Source organism: Colletotrichum lupini, chromosome 5 (genome assembly GCF_023278565.1).
Source record: "Colletotrichum lupini chromosome 5, complete sequence".
NCBI classification, from domain to species: domain Eukaryota; kingdom Fungi; phylum Ascomycota; class Sordariomycetes; order Glomerellales; family Glomerellaceae; genus Colletotrichum; species Colletotrichum lupini.
The window spans coordinates 572,511-595,829 of NC_064678.1; the positions used below are offsets into that span (position 1 = coordinate 572,511).

At 50.4% G+C, this 23,319-nt stretch overlaps 9 protein-coding genes across 9 annotated transcripts; 3 read left to right on the forward strand and 6 right to left on the reverse strand.

Moving 5' to 3' along the window:
• Positions 1–114: 114 nt before the first annotated feature.
• Positions 115–2,274, reverse strand: CLUP02_09599 (uncharacterized protein; the record flags this gene model as incomplete). The annotated part of the gene is made up of 4 exons (XM_049288577.1): positions 115–810; positions 861–1,084; positions 1,155–1,813; positions 1,898–2,274. 4 exons carry the CDS (start codon positions 2,272–2,274, stop codon positions 115–117), a joined length of 1,956 nt encoding a protein of 651 aa, XP_049145721.1.
• Positions 2,275–3,497: 1,223 nt separating this feature from the next.
• CLUP02_09600 (uncharacterized protein) lies at positions 3,498–5,204 on the forward strand (the record flags this gene model as incomplete). Its single annotated transcript, XM_049288578.1, has 1 exon — positions 3,498–5,204. One exon carries the CDS (start codon positions 3,498–3,500, stop codon positions 5,202–5,204), a length of 1,707 nt encoding a protein of 568 aa, XP_049145722.1.
• A 615-nt stretch (positions 5,205–5,819) lies between these two features.
• On the reverse strand, positions 5,820–6,661 carry CLUP02_09601 (uncharacterized protein; the record flags this gene model as incomplete). The annotated part of the gene is made up of 2 exons (XM_049288579.1): positions 5,820–6,486; positions 6,603–6,661. 2 exons carry the CDS (start codon positions 6,659–6,661, stop codon positions 5,820–5,822), a joined length of 726 nt encoding a protein of 241 aa, XP_049145723.1.
• A 368-nt stretch (positions 6,662–7,029) lies between these two features.
• CLUP02_09602 (uncharacterized protein) lies at positions 7,030–8,361 on the reverse strand (the record flags this gene model as incomplete). The annotated part of the gene is made up of 4 exons (XM_049288580.1): positions 7,030–7,769; positions 7,840–7,992; positions 8,098–8,112; positions 8,310–8,361. 4 exons carry the CDS (start codon positions 8,359–8,361, stop codon positions 7,030–7,032), a joined length of 960 nt encoding a protein of 319 aa, XP_049145724.1.
• A 724-nt stretch (positions 8,362–9,085) lies between these two features.
• CLUP02_09603 (uncharacterized protein) lies at positions 9,086–10,967 on the reverse strand (the record flags this gene model as incomplete). The annotated part of the gene is made up of 5 exons (XM_049288581.1): positions 9,086–9,443; positions 9,502–9,529; positions 9,584–9,869; positions 9,924–10,711; positions 10,775–10,967. The coding sequence occupies 5 exons, from the start codon at positions 10,965–10,967 to the stop codon at positions 9,086–9,088; spliced, it is 1,653 nt and encodes a 550-aa protein (XP_049145725.1).
• A 1,805-nt stretch (positions 10,968–12,772) lies between these two features.
• Positions 12,773–13,516, forward strand: CLUP02_09604 (uncharacterized protein; the record flags this gene model as incomplete). The annotated part of the gene is made up of 1 exon (XM_049288582.1): positions 12,773–13,516. One exon carries the CDS (start codon positions 12,773–12,775, stop codon positions 13,514–13,516), a length of 744 nt encoding a protein of 247 aa, XP_049145726.1.
• Positions 13,517–13,743: 227 nt separating this feature from the next.
• CLUP02_09605 (cytochrome P450 oxidoreductase) lies at positions 13,744–15,309 on the reverse strand (the record flags this gene model as incomplete). Its single annotated transcript, XM_049288583.1, has 1 exon — positions 13,744–15,309. The coding sequence occupies one exon, from the start codon at positions 15,307–15,309 to the stop codon at positions 13,744–13,746; it is 1,566 nt and encodes a 521-aa protein (XP_049145727.1).
• Positions 15,310–16,223: 914 nt separating this feature from the next.
• CLUP02_09606 (NADP/FAD dependent oxidoreductase) lies at positions 16,224–18,326 on the forward strand (the record flags this gene model as incomplete). The annotated part of the gene is made up of 3 exons (XM_049288584.1): positions 16,224–16,994; positions 17,109–17,669; positions 17,826–18,326. 3 exons carry the CDS (start codon positions 16,224–16,226, stop codon positions 18,324–18,326), a joined length of 1,833 nt encoding a protein of 610 aa, XP_049145728.1.
• Positions 18,327–18,677: 351 nt separating this feature from the next.
• On the reverse strand, positions 18,678–20,429 carry CLUP02_09607 (FAD binding domain-containing protein; the record flags this gene model as incomplete). Its single annotated transcript, XM_049288585.1, has 7 exons — positions 18,678–18,892; positions 18,953–19,177; positions 19,247–19,356; positions 19,410–19,488; positions 19,556–19,620; positions 19,668–19,954; positions 20,025–20,429. 7 exons carry the CDS (start codon positions 20,427–20,429, stop codon positions 18,678–18,680), a joined length of 1,386 nt encoding a protein of 461 aa, XP_049145729.1.
• Between the last annotated feature and the right edge of the window lie 2,890 nt (positions 20,430–23,319).

Below are 23,319 nucleotides of genomic sequence, written 5' to 3' on the forward strand. Positions count from 1 at the left end.
TCCGAAGCATGGTCACGATAGACCACATAAGTCTTCATGTATCATGTCCTAGTGTTCTATGTCTATATGCATGCAAAACCCTGTTCTACGTCCTTCAAATACAACCTTGTCAATTCAGTTCTCCTCGACTGCGAAGTTTGCTGGCAGCTTCAATACTGATAGTCCCAAGTGTTGTTGCGACCCATGAATATCATTCTCCATAAAGCTGCCGGCTGAAGCTCTCTTTCCCCCTCTGAACCGAGGTATTGTTACCTTGAATGCCAGAGCCGGTTCAAAGAACCCAGTCCAAACAATGTCGCTCTCAGAAATGCCAAGAGCCTCGGCGACATTGACAGGATGTAGTATTCCCGACTCTCGAATCGCTCTGAAGGTGCACTCGGACTCGAAGATGACGTCCATTGTAATCTCGTAGGGCCCCGCGTTCTTCGAACGAAGGACTCGGGAGATGTCCGAAAGGGTTCTCGGGTGACCTGCAATGCTCTTTAGACTCGAAGGAGAGTTCCGCGGGCTCGCGTGGGCTTTCTCGCCATTTGTATTCGGCCCGCCTGTCGACTGAGACTCAAAGTCCGTCGGGAGAGGCTGATTACTTCTTGTTCCCTGACCGTTTCCAAATATGGAGACTGAAGAGCGGAGGAGGCTTCTGTTCTTCTGGTTCTCTGATGTAATTGAGAGCCTTTCTTCGCCCGGCTTGAGATCGATGAGATGGTATATCGAGAACTGGGCACATGGGCCGGTCTCAATCTCTAATTTCCCAGCAATCCCAAAAGCGAAGTTGCCGGACGTAGCCTTTTGGCCCGCATATGGCCCATGCTACATTGCTGTTAGAAAGTATTGGGACCATGTGATAGATTCATCCTTACAATCAATGCAATTCTCGCTGTCGATACGAGACCTGTCGCAAGTTCTTGTGTCGGGGCAATTGCTTCCGCGACGATGAATATCTCCCCGGGACCACTGGGCGTGCTCTGCCCTTTGCCATAAGTGTGGAAGTCTAGATCCCAGTCACCGGACACATTTTTATGTTGCTGCTTGACGTAGGCTTTGACAAGAATGAGCAAGTCGTCCAATTGCTCAATGAGTATATCTGCGCATTGTCAGTCCTGCAAGCCTGTTGAATATGGGCAACAACTCTTCTAAGACCAACGCCAACTTACGATCTTTGACACTCCCAAGAACAATGGATCGATAGCCAAGAACGCGTGCGGCTTCTAGCTTGAACTGATATGGTTTGCCATCTGCGATTGACGAAACAAAGCGCGCCCCACGTGCTCGGACGGTACGCTGATCGCTGAGCTGCTCATAGTGTGCCTGGTCGAGATGAAGAGCACCCCCGGGCCCTCGCAGGATGTCAGGCCTCGTATTCTCATACAATGAATGCGCGGCTACTGACAGTGGCATGCAACGTGAACCGGGCGCGATTGGTCTGACGTCGAACATGCCACTTTCGTAGACGGTAGCAACAGCGCCGTGGGACTTGGGTGTTGAACAAAGCCCGCCACATTCCATGATCTTGCCCATGTGCAGAAAGCCGCCATGTATGGACTCAATTTGGTCGTGAGTGATGCCTGGGTTCTGACGTTTGAGCTGGTACATGGAGTATGCAACATAAGGAGCGGGATCGTATGCCCTTCCGCCGATGATGATATCGAAGTCGGGTGTGGCTTCCATGGCATCAACGAACGCCTCGGGGCCTATTTGTGCCACAACACGAGTTGAATCTTTGACATCTTTGGACTTTAATGGGGGCACACAGACACCACAGCCGGAGATCCCCCCAACATTGAGTCGTTCGAGAATGACGGATTTGTCGATACTAGAAAATATCGAGACAGTTTTGAACGAGTATTGCCTTGTTCTATTAGCCAAGGAATGTAGCTTCGGGTAAGGCAGGACTTACGAGTTGCTATCTTCTGCACAAATCTCTTCAATGATTTCTTCCATCAACTTCACATGTTCGTCGGAGCCATCTCCTCCGGCAGAGCCGAAGACCAATGGAACCCGAAAGTCATGTACGAGCTTCAGCAACTTGGTCAAGTCTCTGACATAGGCTGAACGAGGGCAAGTCATGGTGCCAAGTGCCAGTTTCTCGGGGCCACTATCAGTTGATCCGGCGTCTAGGATAATAGCCGTTGGAACGCCGCTGGGAACGAGTTGTGCGAGTTCCTTGCCGCAAGCGTCCTCGTCAAGGCCATACCCCATGCACCCAACTGGTGTAACGATGTAGCAGAGGGGGTGTGGACCCATGCTTGCAGACTCTTCGAGAACAGAACTCATGCTGAGGGTGTGGTGTTTGTTCGGTGCTTCAACAAAATCGACATAAAGAATTGAGATGTATGGGTGTTTTTGATACGGGATTCTCTCTTAGACAAGAGAACGATCCTTGATGATCCTAAGACCAGCTCTTAAATCAGCTCTCAGTCGAATAGAGGCATGGGATCTCGTCGACCAAGTCGTTGAATCCTGTTCCAATCCTCTAACCCTTCGGTGATCCGGGATGATCGATATTCTCCGTCAATGCCAGCGGATCATATCCAATTCCCTACGGGCATGTGAGTGAAAGATAGGATTACGACGCATTTGTCTCGGTGCATCATTCTGATCAAGTGTGTTCGCGTACGTTTGGGACCGTAGTCAATATGTATGTGGCTTAGACGGGCTCCCCGTATCCGTGTCCGTAGGGGGCTGGTGGTGCAGATTGGCGCATACTGAGCTTCCAATCAGAGTAACACCGTTGGCTCGAGCCTAGAAGGATCGAAGAATAACGGCAGCTAGCAAACATGTGGGCCTTGGAAGTTGGATCTTAGATTCTAGTCCGTTCCCGTTCCCGTACCCGTCGGAAGAAGTGCACATTGCGCGAGCGGCGATGGTCCAGCATGGCAGCGGCAGAGGAACGCGCCAGGTGCTGCGCCGCGCTGTCGCACGCCCCCGCATCGTCTTAGAATGCCACAATGCTTATTTTCTTATGCGGACGACGACTGAAGGGGGGTACTTGGATATCTGGACCGCTATCAGTCGAAGGATCCGAGTCTCTACGTGCTAGCTGGAAGAGTCAAGAGCGTCGTCAACTCCAGCTTGGCGATCGTAGTTGAATCCGTTGGGGACTTCAACGTCGCTGACCCGTGTTGCTGCGCCATGGCATCTCCTAGTCTTCAATCCTTCACAGCAATGCCACCGCAAATGTTCGTTGAGAGTCGTTTGCCAGATTGCACACGTTAAAGATGGACATGTTAGCGTAAAGAAGGAACTCTGGGTTCTTTAAAAGCTCCCAGTCTGTTCAAATCACAAAACTGGAATCCCGAATGGAAAGGCATCACACCACCTCTTACCATTGTTCTCGCCGACCAACGCACAATCATACTCTAGAAAGCTGCGCAAATAACTGCCGGGGGAACACACAGCAAATCATTGTCAAATCTCATTTCACTCTGCGCGGAGCTATACCTAATTCTGTCTACCCCATTCGCCCGTTTAAAGTTTTGGCAAATATTTGCTAAGCGATGAACCCCTTTCACGATAAGATCAGCCCTGGCGACAGGGGGTCGATCACGACCAACAACATCGAGTTGACGGAGTCGCCCTCTCCGTCCTACATAACAGAGACGAGGGGCGGACGAGAACGAGATCTTGCGCCAGGCGAAACCAGTCGCGTCCGAGACGAGTCAACGAACCCTCTCATGAAGTCAATCAGCACCACGTCTGTCACCAATGTGCCAGAGGAGGAAAAGGACCTGCCTCTGGGCCAGGCCATTCGCCAGTACCCCAAGGTCGTAGCGTACTGCCTGTCCCTGACAATCGTCGTCATCGGATGGGGTTACGCGTTGGTGATTGTCGGCTCCATCGTCGCCGTCGAGCCCTTCCAGCACGATTATGGAGAACTTGACAAGGACAAATGGATCATTCCGTCACTCTGGGTGTCGCTATGGTCGGCCGCGATTCCCCTCGGCATGGCCATCGGCTCCGTCTTTGCAGGATGGTATCAGGATCGCATCGGGCGCATTTGGAGCTTACGGACAGGTGCTATCATTTGCGCTGTTGGCGTCGCAGGCATTTTCTTCTCTTACCTCCCCGAGGATATCGAGACCATGCGCGCCCTCTTCTTCGCCGGTAAGACGGTTCAGGGAATTGCCATTGGAATACTCAAAGTCACCGCAATGACGTACATCTCCGAGACAGCGCCGACGTCTCTGCGCGCCTCGGTCATGGGCTTGGTGCCGACGGGAAATCTCTTGGGTCAACTGCTGGGATCGATTGTCGTCTTCCTCGTCAACAAAGCACCTAACAGGACCGGATACCTCGTCGCCTTTGGGTCCCAATGGCTTCTCGCAGTTGTTCCTTTTATCCTCTCGGTCATCATCCCCGAAAGTCCCGCATATCTCGAAGAACGCGGGCAGTCCGATAGAGCTCTCGAGTCCTCACGCAAACTGTACGCACCTAGAGTGGATGCATTGAAGGTCCTAGAGAAGGTTCGGGCTAGCATTGCGGAAGAGAAGGAGGCTACATCGGGAGCGACGTACTTGACCTGCTTCCAGGGCGTCAATACTCGACGAACGATGATTGTCGTCATGGCCAACTTGCTCCCAGCGATGTTTGGCCTCGACCTGATTGCCAAGTCAAGCTACTTCTTGCAGACCATCGGCATGAAGTCGAGCACCAGTCTCATGATCCTGATCGGTGGCATCGTTGCTGGCACATTCGCAAATGGCGTTGGCCTGTGGGTTCTATCGAGAGTTGGACGTAGAAAGGTCACACTGATCTCGATGTCAATCTCTACTGTACTCTGGATTGCTGTAGGTATCTCTGGCATATGGAGAGGACCTGCAGTCGCGTATTTCACCGCCGGAGGGTGCATCGCCATCATCATTGTTTGTGGTATGGGCGCGTGGCCTGCCGGCTATGCGATCATGGGCGAAACGAGCTCGTTGAGGTTGAGAGCAAAGACACAGGGTATCGGCGGCGTTGCTCAGCAAGGATCGTCTGTGTTAATCAACTTCCTTCTTCCTCTCGCCTACAACCCGGACGCCGGAAACTGGGGAGGAAAGACGGGCTTTATTTACGTCGGATTGTGTGCTTTAGGAGTCCTGCTTTCTTGGTTCTTCTTGCCAGAGATGAAGGGACGAAGCGTGATGGAGATTGACCATATGTTTAATATCAAGCTGCCCGCGCGGCAGTTCAAGAAGTGGAGAGGTGATGTCGAGTCAAAGTAGGAAGAGTGTAGATAGCTTGTTAGACTTTGTTACGAGCGTTCATGCGAATTTCTCACTCATGTGCATTTAATATGTCCCAGAACCTTGACAATAGTATGACAGCTATCTGCTTCAGGCATCTTGACTCGAATAGGAAAATGCATGGTTGACAGACATTACCGGTGCCAATAGCCTCGGGCTTCAACGCCTCAACAGAACCTTCGCCACGATAATGATGATGATGGTCTCCGGGTAGAGTTCTTCCATCACGGTTGCAGTGGTTAGTGTGTGAGAGTTGAAAATAATGTTCAGGAGATGATCAATAGTCTACCACGCTGGAGGAAAGGGCTCGAGCTGGGGTTGTTGGTCGAGAAACAGAGAAACGAAAGCCGCCAAACGGCATGGTATCTAGCAAACTTGCTGCCCCGCTTGCTGGGACCAAATGGCGCAAAGACCGAAAGAGATCTGTGAACTCATAGTTTGACCGGCAATCTTGCCTATTCTCCCCATTGCATGTTGATTGCAAAGTGCATCAGATATCCATGCCAAAGAGCCACCTGATCAAATGGTTCAGGTCCAATATTGATGTGACTTGCCAGGAATATTCAGTCGTATGAATTGCCTACTGATAATGCCTCACACCTTGGTGTGCGTACTCCAGGCCGTCCTCAAAGCATCTACCACTGAGCTCGTAGGCCAGGCATGCATCGTCTCAAGCATATCCATGAAGCTAACTACAGCTTTCTGTTCCCCTTCGTCACGGAAGTACTCCCCACACAACGACACACCGACTCCAGCTGTGACCATTGATGGTTGGTCCTTCCGATTCGAGATAGCTAAACCGCAAATCTTCCTGGTCGACTCCCTCAGGGTCTCCTCCAGCACCTGGTTTGCAGCTTGCGCACCGATGCCTAGCCGTTTGTTCTTGGCCCCGTGCACAGCCAAGACGATTCGCATGAGTTCAATGTGCTGGAGGGCCAGCACCTGACAATCATTGGCATGCCATACTGTGGGAAAGTACTCCCCCATTTCCGGGTTTCGCTCTTGGTAGGCAAGGGGTTTGAAGTGAGGTGGCTGGTGCGTGTCCCAATTATGCTGAAAGGCCTCGATGGCTTTCCATTGATCGGCTCTTATTTTCGGATCTTCAGTTTCAACAGTGCCCTCGGAATTCGCACCGAAGCAGAACTTGACGACGTATGCGCACCAGACCAGAATACGATTCGCCCAGTCAAAGTCGTCGGCAACGGAATCAGGTTCGAACAAGGAGCAGTCTTCGGTTCCATAGAGGGGTAATCGAAATGGTCTTCGATAGAGAAGAACAGACCATATTTCTTGGCGGAGGGCAATTAGAGTTGCAGAATGTCGTAAAGAGGGCATAGTCGGTGCATATATGTCGAGACCGCGGGGAGGGTGATACACGATGCTAAAGAGTCCAATTGTCTCCTCCTGTTGAGCATGGAAGACAGCTTGGACAGCATTGATGTAGGTTTCGTGATCGGTTCCGGTAAGGTGCGCTATAACATCGAGATCATTTAGTAGTGTTCTGCCTTGAAAGGATCGTCGAATCTCCTACTGTCTACTTGTTCATGATATCGTAGAATCGTAATCGCAGTCAATGCATCGTCCGTACACGGGTTTGCAGGATCAGTCGAAGTATCCATCAGATAGGAGATGGACTTGCTGTGATAGTGTATCGCCGACTCTTTGTCTAAATTCGGGAGAGGAATCCCATTAAAGTCTATAACCTGATTTGGCGGCTTCTTTGACCAGATCTGTGTGAGAAACCTGGCCGATGCAGTACAGATTGCGTTCATCAGCAGTGGATTATGCATAGCTCGTTGCGGAACTACAGTAACGTAATGTCGGTCCCTATCGGTCGTGTCAAACTGTTGAAGCTGTTAGCAAAGTCAGGGGATAGAGGTATCCGACCAATTCGTCCAGCATCAAGTACCCAACTTACAGCTGCAGCCAGATGTTCTATGAAGCAACGAATAAGACAACCTTCTTGAAGACCAAGGTGCAGCTCTCCACCCAGGCTTCTCGATACCGAAGATGATCGTCCGCGGTTATCTCCCAGAGGTAGTTGCCATTGCTGGGAGAGTACGCTCAATCTGCTGCCTCCAATGTCAGGAGTCCTTCGATCCCATCCATCTGGTATCGACCGTGGGACCGACGGGCTGGGAGCTGAAAATCCAGAGTATGGGGTTTCTATTGTGGAAGAGGCTGCTGGAGTAGCAGCGAGATTGGGATCAATGGCATCTTCAAGCGCTATTTGAGGAACATCTTCAGGGGTTGTTTCTCCTCTTGGGGGCGACTGATTCGTTCGGAGTCGAGATTGATGGGTAGGGACTCTCGACGTGCCGATGGACTCGGATGGATTACTGTGTTCTCTTTGTGAGATGGACTGCAGCAGTTCTGCCGCAACGGTTATTTGGTCGTGAATCTGGTCATCGTGTTGGTTGTTTGCTTCTCCATTTTGAGAAATGGTATCGGAAATCGGTGCTGTTAATGCATGCTTTAGTTTCGAGGGTGTATCTTCCGATGGTTTTCTGGATTCATCGACAATAGCGAGAGGTCGAGCCTGGACTTAACGGTGCCACGTTTGTGTTAGAGCTGAGATGTGTCGAAGTGTGAAGAGGGAGAGGGTCGGTCTTACAAGTGTCCGGGGTCGTTTGTAACCAAGGCTGATCGACGTCGAATGAAAATTGTTTCTCAGTCGTAACTACTCTTTTGAACCTGAATTTATTGTTCACTCGCGTACACCGGGACTCTGACTTCTTGCAGTGAGAGCACGGGATGTCGCCATCACCTATAGTCCAGGAGAGGTTAATACAACCGATTAACAGATACGTTTACCATGAAACCTCAACCCAGGCCAAGGTCCGATGGACGGGAAAATTGGATATTGTCTTACATTTCAGATGTTTTTCTGTGTCCCAGCGATCGATCAAATCAGTTCTCGACGTTCACTTGACATCACCAAAACCAAAACAAGGGGTGATGTTGAGGATTTCAGCCCGCGCATTCCGCGGCTTGCTCGGGGTGCGTTTAAGACGGCATTATATCCGATAATCAAGACGGAAAAATCACCAATCATCGAACTGGCAATCCCGCAATCCTACTTACCTCTGCATTTCACGCAGGGCACAATCCGCTCGCGTCGCTGTGGTGGAGCCATCCCTTCCCGTCCCGGAGAAGGACAATCAGACCATCGTTAAGATTAAGGAGTGAAGGATGATGGGAAAGAGGAGATGGGATGCATAGGATGGCGCTCAGGTTGGCAGCATTTCGCCGATGAGCTGCTCAGTGAGATGGGGCGGTAGAGGGCATATAAAGAGGGACATTACTCGGCGAAAGTAGCGGCATGTGGCCTAGCCGTGGCTTAGTTAGCGGCCTATCCATACGCTGACTCGCCCTACTCCACGCTGTTCTCATGTTCTTCTACCTAAGCGTGCTACGTTAATTGTTAGGGTTTCCCCTCAGCCCGTATCCGTGCGTGACGCCTCGGATGAGTGTCGGTTTCGCTCTTCTGCATTTCAGTAAAGGTCTGCTAAATAGGCCTGATTGGACAGAAGTCATTCATCTGGCTATTCGCAAACGGGTAAAGTGAAGTGTTTGCGAGCGTTTCCGTAATGAGCAGCGCGCCTATGTTTTGTCTGCCACCCGAATCCTCGTTTCGTAGAGGGGAACGGTGGAACAATGACGCCCCCGAGACAGTGGCTACAGACACCATGCCTTGGACAAGACGGAGCCAGGGGAGCCCGCAGATGCAAGATCACTTGATATGACACTACAATTACTTCAGGTTGTGATAAGCGCAGTGGGTGCTCCGCGTCTTCTCATATTTCACTAGACATTTCTCATCAAATCGCTACATCATGATTCTTTCGATTGACCTCAACTCAAGCCCGGGACACAGTGACCGAGTTGTACTTTGGGTCGGTCCAGACTTCTTCTACGATGCGGCGGCGGATATCCTGCTCCTCAACCACGCTATTATCACCAAACAGCTCAGAAATCTGTTCGAGAGACTTGTGGGCAGTCTCGGGCACCAAGAAGAAGGAAAAGACACCCGCGGCAACACAGAACAACCCGAAGAACAGATAGGTGCCCCATCCAAGCTTAATGACCATCTCTGGTACACAAACGCCGATGATGAAATTAGCCAGCCAGATCATGGCAGTCGCAGCGCCAACGCCCTTGGCGCGTTTGGAGTTAGGAAAGACCTCGGCAGGCAACGTCCAGGCAAGAGGGCCGTAACTAAGATAGCACCAAGTCAGCACGTGAGTGTGATATCGAAACGTGGTCGTCAACTTACGAAGTCGCATAGCAAAGGACGTAGATATCTGCAGAACGTGTCAGCAATTGTTGTTTACAATCAAAAACCCGGATTAACTTACAGATGAGAGCGACACCAAACCAGCCCATTGCGGGGTGCTCATCCCACGACGAGCTGAACTTGCCGACAACCTCAGCCATGATCAGGTGGGGAACAGCCATCGCAAAACCACCACCAATGGCGAGCTTTCTGCGACCAACTTGATCGAGGAAAAGGAACGTGGGGATACCGGCAACAAGCTGGCAGATGTTGACCATGCCAGAGAGAATAAGGGGCATGTCTCCCTTTTGTCCAAGGGCGGCGAAGAACGTTGGCGCGTAATACACAAACGCGTTGATCCCACTGAACTGAAATGGCTGTCAGCACTATGACATCAGGCAGCGCCCATCACGGATCATTACCTGTTGGAAAAAAGGAATACCAAGGGCGATAGTCGTGCGCTTCAGGTATCTGGGCTTGAAGAGGTCTGCCCACTGATTCAACTCTGCCGTGAAAGCGTTGGAGCTTGGGTGTTCCCGAGCGAGCATGGCCTGCTGGAAGCGAACTTCAGACAGGATTCCCTTCCACTCGGCCTGGACTCGCTCGTCTGTTGGTGGGACCCGGCGCAATTTGGTCAGAGACCCCAGACTGTCTTCATCACGACCCACCATGGCAAGCCAGCGAGGCGAGAAAGGGAAGAAGTGGATTCCAAGACCAACCATCAGGGCCGGGGCCATTTGCAGAGCAAAAGGCAGTCTGAATGCCCATTCTCCATCCATGTGTCTTGTTGCAAATGTGATCCAATACGCAATGATGGCACCGATTACGATGCTGATAGACTCGAGTACGAGGAGGGAACCGCGAAGGTTTGGGGGCGCAATTTCTGAGATGTAGAGCGGCGCACCCATTGCCAGAGTCCCGACTCCAACGCCACCAATGGTGCGGCCCGCCACAAGCGTTCCGTAGTTGTGAGCAGCGGTCTGTATAATAGCCCCCACGCAGAAGAAGAAGGTTGCAATAGTCAGAGCCCACTTGCGAGAGATCTTGTCGGCGAGATACGGGAGGAAAAGGCAGCCGATGAAGGCTCCGAACTCGAGCATGCCGGTCATGAACCCGGTGTAGAAGCCATATCTGGGGCCGCCTGGGGCAGTCTCGGGAAACCACTCGTGAAACTGTGGCATAACGAGAATGATGGAGATGACACCCTGGTCTTGTGGATGTCAGCAAGGTGTTCAGAACTGTCGCACTTTAGAAGCAAAGTCCGGGCCCTTACCGTAGCCAAACGAAAAGCCACCGAAAGAGGCAAGCAGCGCGGCACCTAGCACGTACGGCGAGCGCACAATTCCCTTGATGCCATCACTGTCGTAGTTGATAGGCGCATCGGCCTGAGCCAGGATAGTATTGTTCACATCTTCGACTTGGCTTTGAGAGCCGCTGCGAGAGGCTCGCTTTTCCAGATCGGACATGGCTGGTACGTCGTGGAGAGAAGATGAGGGCTAAGTACTTTTAACAAGGACAGTCAAGAGAATGAGGTAAATCACAGCTGTCTTGACCAAAGTAGCAGCTTCTAAGTTGGTGACGCGACTCGAAGACTGGCAAGAGGCTTGTCCAAGCATAAATTCATCTAAACATACTCTGATGAACTCTTTATACTTTCGACACGTCCAAGCTTTCTAGATAGGAGACCGTCGCGAACCTTGGCACGGGCCTATCCAATGATTTTGCATGTAATCAGAGTGCGGGGAGCAGCATCTCAAGAGGTTCTGGGGAAAGATGCCCGAGAGCTAACGATGTCCCCCATGGGGAAGAAGCCCTGTTACTCTTTGCATTTGGCATAGCCATTCTCGGGAGTTCGTTGATTAGGATGCCAAGAATGATGCAGCTCGTGGTTGGCCGGGTTTGTGACAACGAGCATATCCGCACATCATCGTGCAAAGGATATGTGTTGACCCGCCGAAACGGCATGGGCTTGAGTCGGGCTGACTCTGTCGAGACTAGCAACTCTGCCGCCCGAATCGAGAAGGTTTTCGCCGAAAATCCGGCGATTCTTTGCCTTTTTGGGACAACTGGAGGCCTGGCCCCGACTACTCCGCTCCGCAAGTGAAATTCAAACTCCACCTCGGCACTCCGTACTAGGCCATCGCACGCAAGACTAAAGACACTGGCGTCATCTCTAACCTTTCTTGAGACGTTGGATTCAACAATGGATCCGGCAGGGAGGTAGATAGGCTTGACGTTAGTCTATCATCACGATGTGCAGCATGAGGGGGTCCTATCATGCAGCTGCACCAGTGCCAACCCATGAAATTTAAGTTAGCAAGGCTTATGACGGCACAGCTGTAGTCAAGTCACTTACCATTGTGAATCATACGGAAGACACCCTCGCATATAGCAATCTTAAATCAAGTTAGATATATGTCAGTTTCCGATAATAGTCCGTTGGACCGGGTCATCGGGATGTCCAGTCTTGCCAGCTACATCGCCGTGAATGACTGCATGGAGAAGCCAATGACAAGAGCGCCGAAAATTGCCTGAAGAAAAAAGAAATAAAAAGACAGAATTATGTCTACATCACGGTGATTAGTATTCCATGAACTTTCTTCTGGATTATCGAAAATAAGCAGAAGGCGGCAGGGTGGCCCGGCATGAATCCGTCTGGAAATCACTCTCAATGGTTTCCATCTCAAACTCAAGAGATTGAGGAGATTCATGATGAATCAGAAGCCTCCAATCATCATCTAGAACGTGGAAAACTTGGTCGTAGTCTTTCGGGCAAAGTGCCGTTGTGAAGCTGGACAGGAACTGCCAATAATATCTCCTACATCTGAGACGCCTTTTATGAATAATGATATCAAGAGTTGATGGTCGAAAAGTTCAGGCCTTAGATGAATGACTGCGTAGTGAAGACGCCTAAAAGTACTCGGGAAAGGGTCTGGTCTACCTCAAAGAAGATGCACAAGGCGTCTATGAAAATCAAAATCTTGATCCCAAAGGTGCTTCCGTTCGAAGTACTCAGTGCCCGTAAACCTTGCAAGCAGCCACACGCTACCCATCAATGTTCAAAACTTCCAGCCTTCAGTATGGTGCAAGCTCACATGGAAAGTTTAATCCATTACTCACTCAAATTCTTAGTCTTCAGATGCACTCCCTCCCCATCTACAGCTGCACCTGTCATGCTCGCTGTTTCCATCGACTGTTATTCCCGACTTCTCTACTACCTTCCAGTTACTACAAACCCCAAGAGACATAGCTGAGTATGCCGGAATCCAATATGCCTCCAGTTTCCTCCAACGTTACAGTTTTCTTCGACCTTGATGGCACTTTGTTCGATCATCACCACTCACTCAGCTGCGGTATCTCAGCGATACGTCAAAAGTATCCCGCCCTTGCGAGCTTCGACTTGACAAGTCTCATCACTCAGTACAACACATCGCTTCAATCAGCCTACGACGAGTATCTCCAAAAGATCATAACGTATGAGGAAACCGATTACAGGAAGGTCCGGTTATTCGTTCAGGGTTTAGGCCTCGATGTCCCAGACGACGCAAAGATTGCCGAATTGCGGGACATCTATAGACCAGCTTATCGCGGCAGCCGAAGAGCGACGCCGGGAAGTATCGAGACACTTGTATGGCTGCGGAAGAAAGGTGTCTGTCTGGGTATAATTACAAATGGTCAAGCAAAGGACCAACTAGAGAAGGCGACAGCCATCGGGGTGCAGCATCTTGTAGATTACATGATCACTTCAGAAGAAGCAGATTGCTGTAAGCCAGACAGGGGTATCTTCCGACTCGCCATCGACGCTTTCGGCTGTTGTCTCAGCGAAACCTATATGGTTGGTGACTCTGTAGAGTCCGACATTAGGGGGGCGCTTGACATCGGTATAAATCCCATCCTCTTTTCGCCAAATTCAACAGATAGCCACCTGACAGTCAGCGGGAAGACGGTACCCATTATACACAACATGTCTCAACTCGTCGGGATGATTGAGGTATCTCTATGGATGCTTGACTGAGTTCCTTACGCCATGAGTGCCGACTGGCGGTGAAGAATTGGTAAAGAATCGGGGGACTCGATGTGGTACGAAATCAAAAGGCTGCATTGAGTATTTCACAGTCTGAAGATCTCTTATGTCCGAAGAGACAGTGAAAAAGGAACGAGCAACTTGGATACAACAGTTTCCCATGTAAGGTAGAGAACGTCCTATTGATACAGCTGCTACATCTTACCCAAAACAAGCTATCACAATTCCAACTTTCTCCGCCAGATCTTAACCGGTAAAGCTCCACAGATGATGTTGAAAGCCTCATGTCTCTGCAGCACAAAGTCAGGTGAGGGTAGAGCGAACTCATATCTGTGAACAAGCGAGGCCAGAACCATGATCTGTTCTAGGTACGAAATATTCCTTCCTATACAACCCCTGGCTCCAGTTGAGAATGGGATGAAATAGGGCTCCATTCGCTTCCTCTCTTCGGGGTCAAGCCATCTCTCAGGCTTGAACACCTCGGGGTCTGGGAATATCTTAGGGTCCCTATGAGCGCCGTATATTGTCATCGATACACTTATGTCGCCAGGAATCCACTCGTCCAGAATACGAGCACCCTCTGGTGGTGTGCGGCGGGGAAGAGGTGCAGAGGTTGGCGGGATGATACGAAGAGCTTCGTCGATGCAAGCCCGTAGGAATGGAAGATCTTTGACTTTGTCATAAGAAGCAATGACTTCATCAGAGTCCAACACGCTGTCAACCTCCTCGCGAAGCTTCTTCATATTGTCCGGGTGCTTGATCAAAATCTCGAGGATGTGCGTCAAGGCGATAGCTGTGGTATCCGATCCAGCGTTGATGATGGCGCCGACTTCCGCCACGATTTCACCCCAATCGAGGTTGTTTGGGCTTCCAGTCTTGTCTTCCATCATACAAGTAAAGAAGTCGTCGAGCTGCTCCCCGCTCTGATATCTGCGCAACCTTTCGGCAGCGGCATGGTAATAACAATCGTCCCATGGCTCAAAGTCCTTCCACATCTTCTGCCATCGGCTGGGGATCGTCTTTGACAGCCACTCTACCCATGGCCAGAGATCGTAGTCCCACACAAAAGCCGCCTGTGCGATGGCTCCTTGGTTCATAGAGTGACGATATCGGGCTTTGTAAGTTGTGCCATCGCGCTTCTCGGCTGTTACAACATCTGTTCCGGTATCTAAGAGGTCCATTTGAGTCGAGAGAGTGATGTAGTTGATCGCTTCGATTGTCCAGAGGTTGATCCAGTGGTTGAAGTCAATAGTCAGGTCCGCAGGACAGGGGATGGTGCCTTTGAGAGGGTCGGTGCATTTTCCGTCAAAGGCTTTGAAGAGTCTTTCAGCCGTGTAAGCGACCTTGTACTCCCATTTCTCAAGGTTCTTGATAGCAAAGGCTGCAGAAAGTAGCTTGCGTTTGCGGGCATGTTCGGGCTTATCCACTACATCAAAAAGGTGGCGATGCGTCCCACTTAAGACAACATAATTGTTATCTTTGACGCACTTGGTGCTGTGTCCGTAGATGTCTTTGATAGCTCTAGTATCTCCAAAAGACAGCGCGTTGGGGCCTGTCCTCAAGATAGGAAAGCCGGTGTTCTTGTGTGATTCGTACAGTTCCTTAGATCTGAACCCCTGGGCGCTGAGATAGCAGTGCCTGAGGTCCGTCAACGGTGACAGGGGCGAGTAGTTGGGGTATTTGCGAAGTCCCTTGGGGTCGTAAAAATACAAGATGATAGGTCGAATGACGAGATGGAAAATGACTGCAAAGGCAACACCTGCCAGCGCAAGAAGACCGAGCATAGTGAAAATCAGACCAACATGAAGTGTGTGTGTAGAGGCCGTTACTGTGAAGTCGCTGATGAGATGTCTGGTGATTTTCTCACCACCACGACTAATCCCCGTGGGATGTTAAGGAAGCGTCTTATATCTCGCTTTCGATGACTGAGGTCAGGAATCGGTCCAAATCATCTGCAGTTGCTACACAGGCACGCGTCTGTCACAAGGCATCCAAATCGAGTCTTTGATTCCGCGGGATACACATAGCGCTGGATTAACTGCAAAAGCAAGGAACTACAGTCAACGATACAAACGGCAACTCAGTCCGCAATGATACATCTCAGAATACGAGGCAAGGGCTGCGCGGATGTTAGAGATATTCTGAAATGAGGGGTTGGGCGATATCTCGAAGGAGAAAGATATCGCCGAAAACTCGGTGTTGCGGATTTTGGAACCATCTCGAGATATTTTTCGGCGAAACATTTCCTAATCTAATTGCACGACGATCATATGTGAATGCTGGCAGGGCCTAGTCGATGTATCACCTCGCGGCTGACCTCCCCGCATGCGGGGTTGCACTTTCACCCCGTGGGGGAGCGAACATCATCTCAATATCTCCAGGGCTGAATGGGCGTCGGAGGCTCAAGGATGACAAGGGGTACGTATGTAAACCAGAGAGTCGGCGAAATTATCCAATTGTGTCAGGCAGTACATGTCTGAAGCCCATCGAGCTGAATTTCTTGCGATGGTCACCTTGGCGTCAGTCTTCGGGATTCGGAAACACATGCTCATACTCGGTTTTCGACAGTGGGCTACTATTTGTTGAAAATCCTCGTCATAGAAAATGCAAAAAGAGACTCTGTTCTTGGGCGCTATTCCACAACACCGGACATTTCCCCCTTCTTTTCAACCCGACTCCTCCAATTTCATTGCCCAGTATGGAGGCCTACTTTGGCATAGACAACACCCAGAATTGCCTTTTTGCTAATGCTATCAACCTCGTCTCCAAGAAAAGTAGCTTTGACGATATCTTTCTCTTACCTTTGGTTGTCTTGGGCTCCATATATGTCTTCAACAAAGGAAGCCTTCTGCCGAGGAGAGACCCATATCGCTATAAGTGGTTTGAGAAACCACAAGTGCAACGAACTCAGAATCTCCTTATTGAGAAGAAGACGCGCAACATCTCGGAAAAGATCGAAGAGCTCCAATCTGATATTGTCATCTTTCGGGGCTCCCAGTCCGGCACCGCAGAAGCCTGTGCTCACCGCCTTGCTCGAGATTTCCACCAAAGATTCAAGCTCAACGCTCTAGTAGCAGACCTGTCCGACTATGACCCAGAGACTATCTCTCTTATTCCGGGGTCGAAGCTTGCTGTGTTTATCATGTCGACCTACGGTGAGGGCGACCCAAGCGACAATGCTCAAGACTTTGTTAGTTGGGCTGACGCAGCCACTGGTGTCTCCCTCGCCCACCTCAAATACGCCGCATTCGGTTGCGGCAACAGCAACTATCGCTTCTACAACAAAGTCATAGATGATGTCGTCGTCGCCTTGTCCCAGTTCAACGCCACCGCGGTTCTACCCACTGGCAAGGGCGATGAAGCTACCCGGACGACAGAGGAAGATTTCATGGACTGGAAAGAGAGCCTTTTCAAGACTCTGGTCTCCAATTTCGACTACCAGGAGTATGAAGTAGCATACGAGCCCAGTGTAGGTATTGTTTCGAGCGACAGCAATGACTTGCATAAAGGCGAACCGTTCTACAAACCGCATTCGAGAAAAGCAACCACACTCCACTCTCCTATTGCTTTCCTTCCCGTCAAGGCTAAGCGAGACCTCGCGAAATACGACGAGAAAGGCCATAGTTGCATTGATCTTGAAGTGGATCTCACTGCTCAACCCGAAATCAAATACAAGACTGGAGATCACATCGCTATCTGGCCCGTGAATCCAGATGAGGAAATCAGCCTTCTTATTCGCATTCTCGGACTCCAATCTCAGCAACTAAAAGCCATCTGCGTTGTACTCCAGTCGGCAGACAAGGAGCCAAAAGTTCCCAGTCCGACAACAGTGCAGGCTTTGTTCCGGCACTATCTGGAGATATGTTCCGCAGTTCCTCGCGAGACAGTTCTATCATTGGCTCAATTCGCACCAAGTCTAAAGGTTAAGTCGGAGCTGATGACAATCGGCAATGACAGGGCGGTTTACTCCAAGTTCCTCGAAGCAAACCATTTGACCTTGGCCCGACTTCTCGAGAACACTATTGCCGTCGACCCGGCAGTCACATGGGCTGGTTTACCACTCTCATTCATCATCGACTTCCTACCTGCCATGCAGCCACGTCTCTATTCTATCTCCACTTCACGCATCACATCACCCCGAAGTGTGGGCCTGACTGTGTCAGTTAAGCCGTCGCAATTACTCGGAAATCAAGATATCACAGTCCCTGGACTCACAAGCACATATTTATCTGGACTTCAACCTGGGAGCCATTCTCCGTCAGAAACAGCTTTAATGGACTCATGCCGTGTTCATGCTCAGATTCGTGGCTCAACATTCAAGCTGCCGTTCCTTTCATCAGTGCCTCTGATCATGGTGGCAGCCGGTACTGGAGTTGCCCCCTTCCGCGCATTTATCCATGAGCGAGCTAGACTTGCTTCTGTAGGCAAAGATGTCGGCCGAATGATGCTGTTCTTCGGATGTCAGAACGAGAGCGACTATCTCTACCGTGACGAGTTTGCGGAGTGGATAGCTGGACCCCTCGCCAAGAAATTGGTGGTGGTGACAGCATTTTCAAGGGCAAGCAATGAGAAGTGCTATGTTCAGAACAAAGTGGAAGCCAGAGGTGATGAAGTTAGGAGAATGCTGCTGGAAGACGATGCCGCTTTCTACATCTGCGGTGCCGCGAACATGGCGAAAGCTGTTGGCATGGCGGTCCATGGCGTCGTGAAACGGACGAATAGCTGGAAAGACTCTGAGGTCGAAAGCTGGAGACAGGATAGGAAGAAGTCAAAAAGATGGTTTGAGGATGTTTGGAGTTAAGACCGAGAAATGGTTCGCAGATAGTTACCTCCGCTCAAGTGTGTTAGCTATCCCTTCGTCAATATTGGGATGTCAAAGCTCAGCCTGAGGGATTTTCAAGAATAGTGACTTGTCTTCTTATGCTCTCCTGTCTCGCAACTAATTTTATACACTGGCACTGTAGTATTCTGGTCTGTTGCACAATAATGACGGCTTGCAAGCTCGTCCTCTGTTACTCTGTGTCATTCTGTTGTAGTAATTTCCTGACTTTTTGTCCCCTCACGCCTTGTGGTATGCTGAGAAACCCAGCTTGTTGACCATAATGAAGGCCAATCAGGCTCTTTCTCGTGATCAATCTTAGTAGACGCTGATTCACTCAGTGTCGATGTTGATGCATGTTTCGACCTTGATGAAACCAAGTCCACTCATTTTCGACAACTCTCCGTTAACATGAGTCATGTCGAACGAATCATCCTCAAAGAAGTCGTGAGGAAGATGAGATGACGGATCATATTCTTCCATGATCTTGATAGCCTCATTGACAACGTCATACCCAAAGTTGAAAGCCAAGTTTTCTTGCGGATTTTCTGCGAGATGTTAGTGGCAAAGTCCCTATCTCATCTTCACGGGCAACAGCAGTAACATACTCGGGATCTCATCTGCTGCGACAAATTCCAAAAGGTCCTTCTCGACGAGACTGGACTGGTCGGTTCCGACGTTGCTGAGAATTTGAATGGCACTGGCACGGTTTCGACGGATCTTCTCAAATAGGTCCAACCTCTTCTCGAGATCAGAGTTATCAGACACACCTGCAAACACGACACCCAGAGCCAAACCATCTTCGAGACCCATGGCACCGCCTTGCCCTTGATCTACGCACAGACGATATATCAGCGACCAAATCAACGAGGATAAAACCGTCCATACTGTGTAGCACTCACGAGGTAGCATTGGATGCGCCGCATCGCCGGTTATGACCATCTTCCCTTTCCGCCAGGTCGGTAGCGGAGCACGGTACAACAGTGGCCATCGCTTGATCTCAGTTGCTTTGCTGATTGTGACGTTAACCATGGGTAATCGGCGCCTATCTTCGACGCGACCTACTTGATAATAGCCAGTAGGCTTGGATGAAACCCAGCAAACTTTTCAATTACTTGCGCTTTGTCGACATCGGCTTGATAATCTAACGTCACGGTATGAGTAAGCCTCATCAACTCCCAGACGGTTCCTTGAGTGGTATTTGAACAAACCTTCACTGGAAACGTCCTTCATGTCTTCATCGTAAAATATACCCACGAGGTTGTGGATGGTGTTGCTAATAGGTCAGATAGAGTCCATCTCTCGAGGGCACAATGCACCTACTTGCGGCATGGATATGACACTAGCCTCCTATTGGTCTTGTTGTCGGGGAAAAGACGGATGAGTCCATCAGCGTCCTCATTCCAAAACTTGGTCTCGGAATCTTCCTCAAGAACTTCGGCAGGAATCAAGAAACGGTAGCAGCAATTATGGAGAAGAGGCGCAACGGCAGGATTCTTGCGGCCGAGGACAGTCTCAGCCGCAATAGAGTGAATTCCATCTGCACCAACAACCAGGTCACACTCAATCTCGTCACCATCTTGGAGATGCACAGCTGGCAACTCAGGATTCTGTAAAACAGTCAGCAAAAAGAGCAACCATCGCGGTGGAAATGTTGGCAGGGATCTTCCCCGCACTCACGTATCCCACAACCCACGAGTTGGGATGGATGGTGACGGGAACGCCCGGGCCGGCAGGATCGGTCGCTATCCTCTTGAGGCTATCGTGCAGATCCACGCGGTGGGCGTACCAGAGATCGGCGTCGTAGAACTCCTCGTTGTCGGCGTGTGATAGCGTCGACGTGATCTCCATCGTGACGGGATCCTGGAAATGAACAGGCCCAGCCTTGACGAAGCCAGAAGCCTTGGGCTCGAGACCCCATCGTGTGAGAAACCGCGTCGCATTGGGAGGGACGTTGATGGCGGCGCCGACCTCGTTGTCCATGTCAGATCGCTCGTAGATGCGCACAACGTGGCCCGCACGGCGCAGCGAGATGCCGGCCGAGAGGCCGGCGACGCCTGCTCCGACAATGACTACGTCCAGCATGGTACTAGTCGCTTTTAGACGAACAGGAAAGGCACGTTTTCGTGTTCAGTATCACTTCTCACTGTCGAATCGTTGATATCGTCTGAAAGATGTCACGTTGACGGAGGAAGAAGCCAAGAAAGAAATCCGTCGGCTTCGGCCTCAGTAGGAGAACCAACACGGGGCCAGGAAGCCGTTGCATTCGCCTGTATCTGACAGGGACCATGTAGGGTTACGACCGCCCTCACTCCGCCAAGACGACCGCGATCTGCGGCGCAACCCGCTCTTTGATGGAGACATAACCCTGTGATCGGGACTCAACGGCGGTACTACGCGAAGCTATTGGACGGTGACCGAAAGAGAGGAGTCTTCGCCATCAACCTGAGGATACTGCCGGGGTCCGTGCAAGAAGGAGCGAGACGGTTGAGAAAACAATAGTTGTCTCGATTCACATATCTTGATATGTAATCTTGTTCATTTGGGGTTTTCGAAACGCACTTGGCAATTTGGAGAAGGTGGACAATAGGTGAGGACATGCCTGAACGCAACTCCAATTTCGTGGACGTTCTAGGTTAAACTTTACATGCCTACTAGTACCGGAGTATTCCAAGTCCTACTCCCTTCCCTAAGTATGTCTTTGTTCCGAAGGGGCGACATCCCGACACAGTTAGGCACAGTGACCCAAAACGAGGCCGAACTTTCTATCCGCAATTCTATGGTATTGAGGAACTCACAAGCTGTGGCAGCTCATTCTTGCTTCTCCGAATTTCTAGACAAACAGAGCCAAACGGAGCGCTACCACAGGCGAGCTCCAACGTCGCGGAGAAGGACAGGGCCCGTCAAATGAGTCCCACCGTGGCAACGCGTCGGAGTTCGTCCCTTGGTCCGCTATTGGACCAGACTATCGCGAATGGAGTCCACCTGCAGGTGCCCTTGTCGATTACCGTTGTGCCGAACCCATGTCGGAGAAAATTTGATTCACTGAGAGGGCCATGTGGGAGGCGGTTTCATATCCAATGAGTGAGCGGTTTTCAGTTTGATCTTTTCGGCAAAGCAATAGGCAGTTCGGGTATTATCTGACAGCGGCATTCTCGCCAGCGCCAAGACGTGTCCAATTTGAGGTTCCTTGGTTGATTGACAGGACTAGGAAACTCAAATAGCAACCAGATACTTGATAAGATAGTGTGGCCGAGATTACAGGAAACACGAAATGGAGTGCAGCATCTGAAAAGCGTTGGAAGGAATGTTGCGTGCCGGGCGGCGGCCCGCCCACTAGTTCAGCCACCTGCAAGCACAAAGTGAATTTTCTTGTGGTAGCACAATTCATATGTACTGAGTGGTTAGGGAGTATTACGTAGGCCATCCCCTCGGCTCCCATTCATCCAGAGGCCGAGCCCGAGACACATCATGGATTAAGATCCGCCTTATAACGTTGTGGCCGTGCACCCTTGCCGTCTCGGCCGGGGACTTCCGGGCAGCCAAGGGATGGCGGGCCGATCCTTGCAAACGCGAGTTGGGTGAGAACTTCATGAAGTCTGTGCAGTCTGATGATTAGAGATTGACAGGTGAAAAGGCGTGGAAAACAAAGATCAAACAACAAGGCTCTAAGACCAACTTACTACTCTTCTAATGTTTAGTGATCTGTAGCAACCTATGTTGCCTAGGACCACTGAGGGTGTTACCAAACTACTTGGGGGTCTCTCTTCCCAAAAAGAGCCGCATAGACGTGATCGTGAAAAGAAAAACAAGAAGATTGCTGACGCGTGGTATTGCATGACTGCGAAGTGAGTGTGTTAGATCACCATTGTGGCATTCCTGATGTCCGTGGTTTTCCTCGTATGCATCGCGACCACGAACCGTGGCAGTAGCAATCCAGTCTAGGGGTACTCAATATTATTTGGCATCGCTCTAGGCTTCTGACAACTCTCGTCACAGGAGCTCAACTTAGCAATCCGCTTAAACTAATCTCAGTCGACAGCGGTCTCATAATCAGTACGTAATCGCTTGGTGGGACTATTGGAATCTCCACCTACGTTGTTCTCTCTAACGAGGGCATGAGCCACATGTCCGCAAACATTGCCCAAGCAGTCTCACTAGCATGTTTTGAAGCTGATTATTTTGTATCTCTTTCCATGGCTCTCAATTCTCACAATCAGAGCGCAATCACCCCTGTACAAGGTGCCGCTCATGAGGTTCCCTCTCCCTCTCGATGGGTACGCTTGTGCTTTCAGAAATGTCTGGATCTCGGCGAGTTATTTCGTTGCTCTGGCATCCATCGGCGAGTGCACTTCAGGCTCGAGGTTAGGGCCTTAACAATTACCTACTGACTTATGATTACAAGCCTCTGCCTTCCATTTTAATCCCGAGAAAGACTTCAACAATCACGTTAATATCCCTTTGGAAAAGAAGTGGATCCAGTGTCTGTGGACGAGTATCCTGATTATGGGTGAGGGCTCACCACATGTAGGCCTGTCGATGATACATGTTGCTGCCTCCCATTCATCGACGAAGAATATCTGTTGCGCCTCAAGTTTTTCACATGCCTACATGAGATTGCAGTGTTGTTAGACTTAAGCATGGTGAACCAACCTCTTCCTGGGTGAACTTATAGTCATAGATACCTCGTACAAATGTCAATAAGTGTACGACATAGGGAAGAAGCTCATAGAGGCCAACTGCTATTAGGGTCTAAAAGAGGAATTACTGAAATCTGCCCTTCCCTCGAGGTATACTACTAGCGCTCTATATATGCCTAAGCTACTCCTTTATTACTTAGTCCCCCTCTTTATACCCCCCTAAGCTATCCCTTAACTAATAAGGCCTAACTAACGAGGCCTAATAGGGTGCTCCCTCCCCTAGGCTTTGTCCCGAAGCCCGTTTACGGTTCGCGTACGCTACGTTAATCCCTTAT